This window comes from Salvelinus alpinus, chromosome 3, assembly GCF_045679555.1.
Source record: "Salvelinus alpinus chromosome 3, SLU_Salpinus.1, whole genome shotgun sequence".
NCBI classification, from domain to species: domain Eukaryota; kingdom Metazoa; phylum Chordata; class Actinopteri; order Salmoniformes; family Salmonidae; genus Salvelinus; species Salvelinus alpinus.
In genome coordinates, this window is record NC_092088.1 from 17,835,435 (window position 1) to 17,849,910 (window position 14,476).

General features: G+C 42.3%; 1 protein-coding gene across 2 annotated transcripts in view; it reads right to left on the reverse strand.

Annotated features, from left to right (window-relative positions):
- grid1b (glutamate receptor, ionotropic, delta 1b) overlaps positions 1–11,741 on the reverse strand; it is a 407,959-nt gene extending 396,218 nt beyond the window's left edge. Inside the window, exons 1-2 of one of the 2 annotated variants that reach the window (XM_071391747.1) lie at positions 11,370–11,741; positions 8,062–8,217 (exon numbers count right to left, since the gene is read on the reverse strand). In XM_071391747.1, coding sequence (XP_071247848.1) covers positions 8,062–8,217; positions 11,370–11,451 — 238 coding nt within the window. In that variant the 5' untranslated portion in view covers positions 11,452–11,741. The remainder of the gene's footprint in view (positions 1–8,061; positions 8,218–11,369) is intronic. The other variant, XM_071391746.1, reaches the window with a different exon arrangement.
- Positions 11,742–14,476: the final 2,735 nt, after the last annotated feature.

Below are 14,476 nucleotides of genomic sequence, written 5' to 3' on the forward strand. Positions count from 1 at the left end.
CCGAGCAGCGGGAGCCATCACTCACACCGGAGCTCTCCATCATTAGATTCCCAGGTGTCTGAAGGTTATTTTATCAGGTAACGGAGAAACACACACACAACCGTCCTCACGCAACAGGCCTCCGCAGCGAGCCCAAGCAGCTTGCCAGGCCGCCTGAACGCATTTGAATCAGTGTTTGCATCAGAATGCCGGGATATGAGCAGTAAAGTCCACAAATGAATTATCCCGGATGGCTCCGTTTAAAGCACGGTGCGCAGCTAATGGATGAACTTTCAGAGGCAACCACGGCAGTATATCTTGTGGAGGCAGAATTGGGCTTGTACTTTTGGATGTTTATCCCCACTCCAGCTATGCATCTCCTTTCTAAATTGCACCAGTCCGGGAGAAAAAGTCAGGGCGGCACCATGATTAATTCTGCCCAATTGTTTCCTCTGTCATAAAATGGGCGTCTTTCACGCATTGCCAGCCAGCACTGACTGATGCGGGTTCAGGGTAGGAGCTGGCTGACAGCTGGGCATGAGTGATTCTCAGAGCTCACTGTAGAAACACAACAGAGAGGAAGAGAGTGAGGGAGAGGGAGGAGGAGAGAGGGAGATCAATCTCATCACTTTGTGATCCCAGTGTTACACTTATCTCTGGTCCCATTGGAGAAGTTGCACATCGAAGACGCGAGTCTCTCTACCTTCACAGTGAAAATAAGAGTAGGCTTAAGTCTTCTGTGATGTATCCTTATCAGTCGTATCGATTGTATTGTACATATCCATTGAACTCCAACTGAATAGGTCACTTCCAGGAGAGACGGGTGAATGTTCTTCATAAACACTCATCTCATCTGCATGGCCACTAAAAAGGGCATATCAATTAAACGCTTAAAGCCTGGAGAGAAAAGGGTTTTCTGTTTTGTTTTCTAGTGAGATGAATATTCATGTGGTAAATAATGGAACCCAACCAGTGAATGCTGCTGTGACAAGGAGGAGACAATAAAATGTCTCCATGAACTATAACAATAATGAATTCAGCGGAGGATGCCAGGGTAAAATGATTGTTTTAACACTAAAGCAGCGGTAATGGAGCTGCTGGTCATGATGAAGAAAACGTCATTAGCCTAATTTGTTTGAATTTAAAAATCCATTAAAAATGTGTACAGCGAGAAGAAAAAGTTGAGCAAATATCCAATAATGACACTTCAGCATCAGAGTCAATAAAAATATCGAACCATTATAAAGCTCGTTGAGATTTCTATTATGAAAAGCGCAACATAAGTTTAATAAGTTATTATTATTATGATTATAGAAATTGTTTTGTGGTTGGGAATGCTGAGTGTGAGGTTCTAATTCCAATTATTTCTGACCAAACATTTCATAGGTAATGAGAAATGTAATTAGACAAACTTTCAGAAGTCATTCTTGATGCTTATAAACAATAGTTTTATATAGAATAAAATCAAAGGCTTGCTGTAAAATAATTGCATGTTCCAAGGATGAAAAACAACTCCTCCCTAAATGCACAATCACCATTATTAATGAGCTGCCACTGTCATAAGAAACACTAATGCTTTGTCTTGTATGTGATGTGTTTCAAACAAGCTAAATCAACTTTACTGCAATGAACAAATGTGTGTGTGCGTGCAAGTCGGTACATGCATATGTCATGTTTCTCTGCTCTTTTATGAAATGTCTTCATTGGTGTTGTGAATTATTCTGTAACCATGGGCAACGGGAGGGGTATGGTAACGCATGCTTTCCTTGTCCTCAAGCAACACAATATGGACATCATTAAGGATGAAACACTGCCTAACACTTACCATGAACAACACATAGGACTATATGTGCCTCCAGTATCTTCACTTGCATTGGTTATTCACTCCTACAAAACTCCACCAATCATATTTCTCTAAAATGTTAAATTAAACACAGGGAAACAGCACTGGGCAGAGGGTTTCTTATTAACCTCCTTTCGTATGGGAACAAAACGTAATGGGCACAGGAAGGGGCGTCATACATCTACTATTTTAGAGGGGTCACGGAGTACGTGTGGATGGGGGGGAAGGGGGTTGGAGAATTTTGCCTTTTTCAAACACCTGAAACAGATTTTTCCTGCAATCAGGAGCTATAATCATTATGCCTAATTCTATGTAAAATAAATTATATGTACAGTATATAATTGTCATTTTAATGAGGGTGTCATCTATATATAGTACATTAACATGCCTAGAATATTACATCCACATTCCAACACAGTTAATGAGATAATGACACACATCATCACCACTACAGGCACATATCATGGCGTCATAATTAATGCACACATATTCATTCTGTTGCCAGATTATGTTCAAACCAAGTATTTTTCTGCATATACAGTGGGGAGAACAAGTATTTGATACACTGCCGATTTTGCAGGTTTTCCTACTTACAAAGCATGTAGAGGTCTGTAATTTTTATCATAGGTACACTTCAACTATGAGAGACGGAATCTAAAACAAAAATCCAGAAAATCACATTGTATGATTTTTAAGTAATTAATTTGCATTTTATTGCATGACATAAGTATTTGATACATCAGAAAAGCAGAACTTAATATTTGGTACAGAAACCTTTGTTTGCAATTACAGAGATCATACGTTTCCTGTAGTTCTTGACTAGGTTTGCACACACTGCAGCAGGGATTTTGGCCCACTCCTCCCTACAGATCTTCTCCAGATCCTTCAGGTTTCGGGGCTGTCGCTGGGCAATACGGACTTTCAGCTCCCTCCAAAGATTATCTATTGGGTTCAGGTCTGGAGACTGGCTAGGCCACTCCAGGACCTTGAGATGCTTCTTACGGAGCCACTCCTTAGTTGCCATGGCTGTGTGCTTCGTGTCGTTGTCATGCTGGAAGACCCAGCCACGACCCATCTTCAATGCTCTTACTGAGGGAAGGAGGTTGTTGGCCAAGATCTCGCGATACATGGCCCCATCCATCCTCCCCTCAATACGGTGCAGTCGTCCTGTCCCCTTTGCAGAAAAGCATCCCCAAAGAATGATGTTTCCACCTCCATGCTTCACGGTTGGGATGGTGTTCTTGGGGTTGTACTCATACTTCTTCTTCCTCCAAACACGGCGAGTGGAGTTAGACCAAAAAGCTCTATTTTTGTCTCATCAGACCACATGACCTTCTCCCATTCCTCCTCTGGATCATCCAGATGGTCATTGGCAAACTTCAGACAGGCCTGGACATGCACTGGCTTAAGCAGGGGGACCTTGCGTGCGCTGCAGGATTTTAATCCATGACGGCGTAGTGTGTTACTAATGGTTTTCTTTGAGACTGTGGTCCCAGCTCTCTTCAGGTCATTGACCAGGTCCTGCCGTGTACTTCTGGGCTGATCCCTCACCTTCCTCATGATCATTGATGCCCCACGAGGTGAAATCTTGCATGGAGCCCCAGACCGAGGGTGATTGACCGTCATCTTGAACTTCTTCCATTTTCTAATAATTGCGCCAACAGTTGTTTCCTTCTCACCAAGCTGCTTGCCTATTGTCCTGTAGCCCATCCCAGCCTTGTGCAGGTCTACAATTTTATCCCTGATGTCCTTACACAGCTCTCTGGTCTTGGCCATTGTGGAGAGGTTGGAATCTGTTTGATTGTGTGTGGACAGGTGTCTTTTATACAGGTAACGAGTTCAAACAGGTGCAGTTAATACAGGTAATGAGTGGAGAACAGGAGGGCTTCTTAAAGAAAAACTAACAGGTCTGTGAGAGCCGGAATTCTTACTGGTTGGTAGGTGATCAAATACTTATGTCATGCAATAAAATGCAAATTAATTATTTAAAAATCATACAATGTGATTTTCTGGATTTTTGTTTTAGATTCCGTCTCTCACAGTTGAAGTGTACCTATGATAAAAATTACAGACCTCTACATGCTTTGTAAGTAGGAAAACCTGCAAAATCGGCAGTGTATCAAATACTTGTTCTCCCCACTGTATAAGCATGCCTCTGTATCTTCCAGACTGGTGTTTCTATTTTTAAAGCATATAAATATCTTTCTTTGCATCTCTGCTAAAATCTAGGTAAAAGATTGAAAGGAATGATAGTGTTATTCAGTTCATTTAGTAATTGCTTGTTTTTTTTTTAAAGTCTAGCAACCTTGCCAGCAGGCATGCCAGCTAAGACAGACAAACTTGATTGATAGCCTGAAATGGCTAGGTAGCTAGTTATGAGGTTGGGAGATTGGAAACCTATCTAGCTGGCTAGCTAAAGCTAACTTCATCAAATGTATAGGTGGCTAGTATTACAGAGAAACAACAAAACATTTATTCATCAAGAAGGAATCTATAGGCTACATAGCTTGACCAAATTTACAAACATACTTCCTGTGTGTCCTGCCCATCACTGGCAGCTAAATCAAATCAAGCATTATGTGTGTCACTCTACACTCTCTCTTTGCCTGGTCCAGTCAGTGTGCCCCCTCCGCAAAATACCGCTGGTGGTCGATCTTTCTGAGTTACAGTTCATATAAGGAAATCAGTCAATTGAAATAAATTCATTAGGCCCTAATCTATGGATTTCACATGACTGGTAATACAGATATGCATCTGTTGGTCACAGATCACTTTTTTTAAAGGTAGGGGCATGGATCAGAAAACCAGTCAGTATCTGGTGTGACCACAATTTGCCTCTTGCAGCGCGACACATCTCCTTCGCATAGAGTTGAACAGGTTGTTGATTGTGGCCTGTGGAATGTTGTCCCACTACTCTTAATGGGTGTGTGAAGTTGCTGGATATTGGTGGGAGCTGGAACACGCTGTCATACACATCAATCCAGGGCATCCCAAACATGCTCAATGGGTGACATGTCTGGTGAGTATGCAGGCCATGGAAGAACTGGAACATTTTCAGCTTCCAGGAATTGTGTACAGATCCTTGCATTATTGGGCCATACATTATCATGCTGAAACATGAGGTGATGGCAGCGGATGAAAGGCACGACAATGGGACTCAGAATCTCGTTACGGCATCTCTGTGCATGTAAATTGCCATCGATAAAATGCAATTGTGTTCATTGTTCGTAGCTTATGCCTGCCCATTCCATAACCCCAGGAACGTTGACATCAGCAAACCGCTCGCCCGCATGACACATACAAACTGTCTACAGTTGAAACCGGGATTAATCAATGAAGAGCACCCTTCTCCAGCATGCCAGTGGCCATTGAGGGTGAGAATTTGTCCACTGAAGTCGGTTACAACGCCGAACTGCAGTCAGGTCAAGACTCTGGTGAGGACGACGTGCACCTTCTCCAAGATGTTTCTGACAGTTTGTGCAGAAATTCTTCGGTTGTGAAAACCCACAGGTTCATCAGCTGTTCGGGTGGCTCATCTCAGACCATCCCGCAGGTGAAGAAGCCAGATGTGGAGGTCCTGGGCTGGCATGGTTACACGTTGTCAGCGGTTTTGAGACCTGTTCGACATACTGCCAAATTCTCTAAAATGACGTTGGAGGCAGCTTATGGTAGAGAAATTAACATTTAATTATCTGGCAACAGCTCTGGTGGACATTCCTGCAGTCAGTATGCCAATTGCACTCTCCATCAAAATTTGAAACATCTATGGCATTGTGCTGTGTGACAAAACTGCACATTTTAGAGTGGCTTTTTAGTGTCCCCAGCACAAGGAATGATCATGCTGTTTAATCATCTTATTTATATGCCACACCTGTCAGGTGGATGGATTATCTTGGCAAAGGGAAAATGCTCACTAACAGGGATGTAACACATTTGTGAACAACATTTTAGAGAAATAAGCTTTTTGTGCGTATGCATATTGAAAATGTCTGGGATCTTTTATTTCAGCTCAGGAAACATGGGACCAACAATTGACATGTTGCGTTTATATTTTTGTTTAGTATATTTTCGATAAAACGTGGGTTTGAAAAGAAAATCTGTTTAGTAATTAGTTGAACATCTGAAACAATCTCAAATAAAACAAGACAAATCTGAGGGGGCACGTGCCCTTGTGCTCCCTATGGGCATGACGCCTCTGGTGGAGCTAAGCAACAGAGCGGTGTGTTCTAAGTCAGCCAGGGATCTCTCTCTCCTCCCTCTCCACAAGAAAGGCATCAGATCAGTAGCTCCATGGCCCCCTGGGCGTCTTTTGTTTCTATTGCTCTCTGAGAGCGGATCGGTGTGAATCCCTCCCTCATTACCCATAATCCTCCAAAGAGGGCTGACTATCTGGCGTGGAGGAAAAGGTCAGCGGTGAGTGGGACGTCATCGAGCCGCTCCCTGGCTGTGCCATATTGATCTTCTCTGTCCCTTTGTCATTAATTGAAAAAGCCCAGGGACTCAACTGTGACCAATTAACGGGCTGCCTCCAAAGTAAATGGGAAAAATATGCCATTGTTCGTGTACTCGTATGCAAAGGCCACGTATACTTACATGCAGTTAACATAGATTTGCTGAAAGAGATGTATGCAAATAATGAGCAGCATGTCCTTTGCTGCTATTGACCTCCTCTGGAAGGTCACGGAAGGATCACTGACTGAATTTCGATTTCAATTCAACATCAACAGCTGCCAAAACAAGATAAGTGTGCATGTACTGTATGCGACCTATACAGACCTCTGGCGAGTAATGATGACATGGTTTACAAGTCATTCTAGAACATCCCTGTACTCAGAATTCGTCCGGTGGTCTACGCTTTGAACATAACCCAAGGCAAAGGTCAAACATGCTGATTGTGCTAATTCACAGGGGCATTAACCCCTGCTCAACTCTCAGGGGTGGGTGTTAAAGATGCACTATCAAACGTTTGTATAATTTCAGCCATTAGTTTTGAAAGTGGTACTCACGAGCCAAAAGTGGTCCTCGTTTTTTGTGTACTACGTCATCAAATGGTGTCCTGTGTCATCCATTTCGTATGACACGTGATGTCCTGCATTTATTTTGCACTTCGTATGATATGTTAGTAATCCAATTCGTACTATATGTAGGCCAGGTAGACTATCATTGTGAATAAGAATTTGTTCTTCAACTGACTTACCTAGTTAAATAAAGGTTAAATAAAATTCAAATAAATAAATCCTGGAGTGCATCTAAGATCCTGGAGTGCATCTTTAACTGTAGCTTGATTGACACAAATGAGCGTGTGAATGCACTGTGGATACAGCGTTTAAGTGTGATAGAGCAATGACACATCGCCGTTGTAACTCTCCCCTGACTGATGTCTTTTCAAAGGTCATAGCTTTTTCAACACAGAAACAGATTTACAGGGCGATTTCAGTGTTATGGATGTTACATTTGAATGCAAAATCACAACTTTAATGTCTCAGAATGGACAAACAAAATTGAAATGATTCCTATGATTGTGTGTTGTGCCCCTTGGGAGTTCTAAATATTGGCATGTTGGAGATATGAAGCAAATTAGAGGGATTAAGGATATTACATGAAATGGACACGTTTTTTGGAGAGACTGAACATATTAGCTAAAGCCTGTGAGTTTGTAAGTCTTAAGGTCAAAACATGGATAGGCATTTCGAAGGCAATGCTTGGCTGAACAAAACAAGGACTATTTTGAAAAGATTGTAACTTCCATTACTACCAAAGAGGAAAAACGACTACTATAGATGTTACACCTTCCGTTATGGATATTACAGTCTGAAACAGTACAGTAAAAAAAAACGTTTCTAAATCTACCATCATCATGATCATCATCCATACAACAGTAAGACAAGCAAATGAGGCTGCCCTTTTTGAAAGCAGACCGTCTATAGGGGTTTCTGCGTACTGGATGGCAATTATGTCGAAAATTGCTATTGAGTCCTGCTCGACTCAATACTTCCACCTAGCTTTCTATCCACAGAATACACTGCTGCTGGACTAGTTTGGGGAGCCTTGGCTTAAAGAGCATCAAAGAGGAACAGATAGTCCCCTTAAAAGGACTCTATTCCCATCCTAAAAATATGACTAACTAGCCTACAAACTGCACTCGAGGTAGGTTATCATACTATAAAGTACTAACCAAATATGGCGAAAGGGGAAAGGGAAAACAATGCATTAAAACAATTCAATGGCATCCCACTTACCTTCCTGGACCGCCTGGAAGGGGTTGTTAACCTCGACAAGTTTTATGGAATGTGTGATTTTCTCGCTCTGCAAAATGTCGTCGTTGAGACTGAGGTCTGAGATCGCCAGCTGGAAAACCTCGTCATCCCTCACTGCGTTCTCCTCGAATATGGCTCCTGTTGAAAATATGACATTTTCAACATTGCAATATATGTAGACGTCCGTTTTCTAAGACTACTGAGGCAATTGCATTTCAGTTTCAGAGAAATCTCGTTCAACTGACACTTCTGCCTATGTGTAGCCTAATTAGCCTGGGGCTGGGGCTGGGGCCTGGGGCTGGGGCTGGGCCTGGGGCTGGGGCTGAGGCTGGGGACGAGGTGAGTTTCAGAGAAACTATTGAAAAGGTCGAATTTGTTAAAGAAAGGGGTGACATGACACGTTAAATCGCCTTTTTCTGATTTAGGTTTTCAGTGAAGCTTAATTAGCATTATAATGAAATGCTGGCGGATGTACACACACATAGATCATTGAATGGGTGGATGCCAGATCAAGACTTTTCACTTTCCCTGCCCGTCAATGGTGGTTACGCGATCCCAAAATTTCAGCACCATGGAGAGCAAGAATGTTGTACCATGTTTTCGACCCATTTAAACAAACTCCCAGCTCCAGCTCCTCTTAGAATATGTACGTTAACGAAATACTGTATCTTGGACCAGATTACCGAAATCTAATCCTTGTTTTTACCATTGTAAAAAAACTGGACCTGTATCAGTAGTTAGGGGCAATTTCTGCCCCCTCATCATCGGATTCAGTTAGATATGGGCCGGGCTTCACAATATAACCTCGCCCATGCTAGACCTACTACACTATGAAATCCGTTAAAAATCCGTTAAAGTTAAAGAAATCCGTTAAAGTTTCATGACCTGGAATTGTTTGTTGATACATTATCAGTCATTTGAAGTTCATTATTGTAAACAGCTTTCAGACACATCGTTCAACGCTATACGATAAAGTAGATTAGGATGTATCGTATTTTGCAGGTGTGCAGGTGTTTTGAGCGAATAGCCTGCTTGATGGTTGACTGGTGTGTTCATCTTATTTAGCGGGGGATGAGAATGTCGCATCTGCCCATTCCGTTTGCCATTGAGAACCGATTGGATTCGCGGTGTTCGAGCTCGCCTTCCAATGCAGGGCTAGATAACCAGCGTCTCATCACCCCGTAAATCCCTCACGTCAGGTGTCCAATTTATGAGACAGACCTATTCCTCTCCTGTTTAGGAAACACACTCCTCTTTTAGCTACAATGGAGGAGAAGAAGAAAGAATAGGAGAGTTAAAGGATATAGTGCTAATGAGGTGGAAAATTTGGTTATTTCACGTCGTTCACAACTGACTGTCTCTATTGGTAGCATTTTACGCACAATAACAATAACCCTAAACTGTCTGCTATCTGTAGGATAGCCATATCAATTTCACATTAATAGCCTACATTCAAAGCTAGGAGGAGTAACCCCCTAAAAAATTACCGGAATGAAACTGCCACATTCGATAGTGGGCAGTCTTTTAGTTGCCAAGTTCGACCCGTCTTGTATTGAGGGCTATCCAGACTTTTTGCGCAGCAGCAGACTGGGCACGGAGACCGGCTATGGAGAAGGACTATTTGAACCTCATGCCTCATGCGTCAAGCCTTTTAAATGAACATTCATGGTGTTGGAACGTAATGGTGTACCACTCTTCAACTTCACTCATTAAGACAATATTTAATAGGAAGTTAATCAGAAAAATAATTAATTGTTTTAACCATGTTCATGATAAGATTAGCGTAGCCTAGGCTACTCAAGGGTAGGCTAAAGCTTGAAATAGCATGCTCGATATGCTACTCACTGGCTTTGCATTGCAAGCTTTTTCTGTCAAGATCACCGATACATTGGATTCCAATAGAACAAAATGTGCCAAAAACGCATCACAACCTCAACGGACATTAAATGAACGTTTTGAAAACCTTAGAATAGCAAAATCCAGGTAAAAGCCCTGGTTTCGGGGTAGAGAGGGTGGTGGGGGTGACAAAAGTGCAATGGCTACATTACAACTATTCCAACTTGCTTTAGACCGGCTTTGTTAGCTATATGCGGTTGTTATTTATATCTGGGTTAGGCAGACAAAAGTGCAAATGCCATCGATGATAATGTATCCAATACATGTTTAATTATAAACCCACGCAATGCTGCCTCTGAAGCTTGATAGTGTCCAAGACAAATAACCTACATGTCTAAGTACTGCAGAATTCTCAAATGTCAAATGCTTCAACTGTTGTCGTGCTTGGTGGCTTTATTTCAAGCAATCAACTAGTCACTGCATCACCATTGGTATGCAAAGGTTTTAATGGAAAATTTAAAAAACGAATGTTCCTCTGCTAAGGTGTGCGTGTGCGTGTGTGTGTGTATGTGTGTGTATTAGTTGTCTTTGGTTAAACAAATGGCATTAAACAAATGCCAGTGTCATTATTCAGAAATACAATAATCAAGTCATTCATATTGACCCCTCCCTTCCCCCCACCATCTTCTCCTCCACCACCGATGTTAGTTGTTTCAGTAAAAAAAAAAATTCAAGTCAGATAAAATAAATTGGACAAATCTGAAGTCTTACCCACCCAAATTCACCAAACAGATTACACTGGAATCTATTCTACTGTTGGTTTAGTATTTGTCCCTTTGTTATGTATTTCCTTCACAGGCTTGTATTAACATTTCGCTCACGTTCAATTCAAAGTTCAAGCTATAGATGGGGACCGGGAGGAGAAGGGATAGGCAAACCTTTAAAAACCCACGTTGTGTTAGTTCCTCTGATCTAAGCAAATTAGTTAGGTTTTGTCGTGTGAATAACAATATATTTGTAATATTGTAATTATTCTCATGATTTATGAAAATACACATTAGCGGTGCACTTTTCCAGGGACTTTCAATCAAGCGTTTGCAAAGCCATTCATATGATATTCTGTATACTACGCAATGTAAACGGACAAATTGTTCTGACAATGACTGCATGGTTTAGAATTCAAATTAAGATATTGTACAATTTTCACAGCGCCACTCATGACAACGTTACTGACCAGAACAACAGATCAAGCGTATAAGGTCTTTAGTTCAAACTCGCTCTTCATACAGGCTACTTACTAACACATTCAAGATGCATATCTGTCACCCTTATGCCTTCCTAAATGTGTCTTTAATTTCAACAACAAAAGACTGCACTGTTTTATTCGAAGCCCCGAAGGGGTTTATATCACACGTCCGCGTGTTCATCCCTTCTCCCCTGCACAAGCTCCTTACCGATGTGAATGATAGAGTCCGCGCTGGCCACTGAATTGCATTGCAATATCCACAACGAAATACATATGATCAGCACTTCCATCTCCGGTTTTGGCGAAAGCAGCTCATCCACGGCCCCTCGTGTGTCAGACCAATCCAAATCAGCAGCAGTGCGTAAACCAGTTGTTCAGATTGCGACTGAATGAAAGCCGAAGAGAAAACTATAAGGAGGGAGGAAAAATGTCCAGGGTTTCCGGGGGTATAGAGAATACGTTAGTGGGAAAGGGAGGTGGCGGTTGGACAGAAAGGCTTTTCGGTAAGTAAGGCTGAGAATCGGGCGCGCTATCTGTGGCTCTCGCTCTATCCAGCGAGAGTCTGAAACATAACAATCTGCAAACTGCAGAGGAGGGACCCCCCCCCCCACACACACACACACACACACACACACACACACACACACGCGCGCGCGCGCGCGCTGTCTCTCGGTAGCTCACTCTCGATTTTCCCGACCCACGTGACTGCAGAGACTCTCTATCTACACGGCTAAGCTGTCCGGAGCAGGCAGGGAGAGATGGAATCCGAGCATACCGGAGACGGGGACGGCGATCAAGACATGCCCTTGAGGCTCCGTCTATCAGCGAATGTACATTACCATGGAAGGTCGGGAACCTGGAAAACCAAAGAATAGCCTGCATTAAAAGCACATGGATGGCGCGAAAAGCAGACTTGCATTGCAGTGTAAGTAATCGCACCCGGAGCATAACTTCCGATTTATAGTTAACTCTCAAAGAAGACTATACTTTCAAATGACAAATAGATTGGTGCATGGTAGCCTGTAGCTACGGGGATGCCACACGCAGCATACTGCGCTGAGGGGTATGTGTATGTGTGTGCGTAAAACCTTTCCACAGCTACAGGTTTGTATAGGGGACCATTTGAAGCGTTGAACAAATTCACATGTGAAAATTAACTAAATGGCATGAATCGGAAAGAACAGACATGGAGAGGACAGCGTCTGCTAAGCGTGCCTGCCCGGGGAGAAAGCGTGAGCGCACATACTGCTGTGGAGGGGACGCTACTGCAATGTAGTTTGGACGCAGAGGTTACACGGGTGGGTATAGAGCACATCTGTCATGGTTTGATACAGGAGTTCATCTAGATCTGTTAGCCCACTGTCTTTGTGAGTTTTGTTACACATTTTTTTTAATGTATTATATTCTAACCATTGATTACAGTGTCTATTCCACTGACCACGGTGACAGTGTGGTAAGCCTTCATTTCCATATCGACTGTATTTGGAGACATGCATTATGATAGTAATTCTGTTTATATTAACGCCTGACAAACTGTACACAACTTTTCTTGCATGCCAGTTAAATGACCTGTCGAACCTGTCATAAGTTATGGAGAGATTGTACACATGGACATGGAGCCAAGTGACATCATTATGTTATTCTATTTTCTGAACTACGAGGTTCATACTACAGGTTGATCATGTAGATGGCCGAAGAAGGAAGATCACATCCTGAAACTCCAAAAACGGAAGAACCTTCTGGCTTGTTTTTTTCCCCCATGACAATGGTCCATTTCAGAGAAGATTTCCTCATGTAAGAAATGGAACGGTAATATTCTTAATCTTACAATTAAAGGATATTTCTTGCGAATGAATGAGAGACGGAAATGTCCCTTAATTGTTTGGCTAAGTCTATTTTTCTCACGGAGAGATTTCAGCACCACGCGTCCATGGACAGCTCCGGACTCTACTCATCGCCCTATGATGACTCAATGTCAGATCACATTCGTGCCTCCCTTACAGAGCTGCACATACGGAACGCTATAATAACAATAATACCTCTTGTTAGCCCATACAGTGTATGAATATGCATACATTTTCCTACACATTTTAAGGGAATTCTGGCTTCTAAACTTTGCCTATATAATTTGCATATATATTTTAGGTAATAAGGGCAATGCAATATGCGTCTGAAAACATAATTGATTGCTTATAGCAGGATTGGGCCAGAGGCACTGAGTTGCGAGCCACATGCAGAGAATTGGGATTTTATATCGGTTGACGTTCACGGTAGGGAAAGCGCGCCCACAGCTAGACTCTGGTAACAAGTGGTTGCTGCAGCTCGATATTTCAGCCTCTCCCAAGATGGAAAAGGAGCAGTGTCGAGAGAAAACAGGGATTTTCTAATAAATGGCATGAGACTGATAGAGAACCGACTCCTAGCCTGTAGATAGTTTTAAATAAATGTTGAACTAAACCACAGAATAAGAAAATAACTGAATTACATACAGTACAGCATTTGTCAAGCATTCCACCAGCGTAGACCAAGTAACATCCAAGGACACAAAATTTCATATATTTTATGAAAACAATACATATAGGCTACAATGCTATAATATATTTTGTAGACAGTTTTATGTACTGTCTCCAGTAAGCATTTTACAGGGCCGGCTCTAGGCATAAGCGACATAAGCGGATGCTTAGGGGCCTGTCCGCTAGGGGGCCTGAACCCCCAAAAATATATACATAATTTTTTTAACTCAATCAGGGTCTCAACTTACTGTTGAGAGTTAGAATAGTAGAATGCACAAGGTGCAAGTTCGACATGTGGTTGTGCATCAGCAGTTTTTCTCTTGTTTTGTCAGTCACTGACAGCCACTCAATTAGCCAGGTCAGATAACAATTTTTAGATTGGTAAGTTAGTCTAACTAATTATCTAAACTTGTAGTAATCATGGCCGAATACCGACCAGGCGCGCAGGGCACGTGCCCAGGGATCCTGACCGCCACGCTAACAGTTAAAGAACACTCCAGCTGCCAATCCAGTAGCCTCATTGAGGTTGCAAATTGCCCAGCTGTGAAGTCCCATATGTGCAAACAAACAAATTACATTTCCTTACACATCGTCACGAACTGTCAATATTTCCGATTTTATGAAGCAATGAAACATAGTAATGATCCATTCTCGCAGCACATTAAAGCATTGATCGATAGGTGTGCAATTATATTGTCATATGAACAGGAATCATTGCCGCTAACAGTAGCCCGTGTTGGGATGCGATGAGACGGTATGAAGCGGAGAAGCTAATGCTGTCATATTGCGATGACACTGTTCT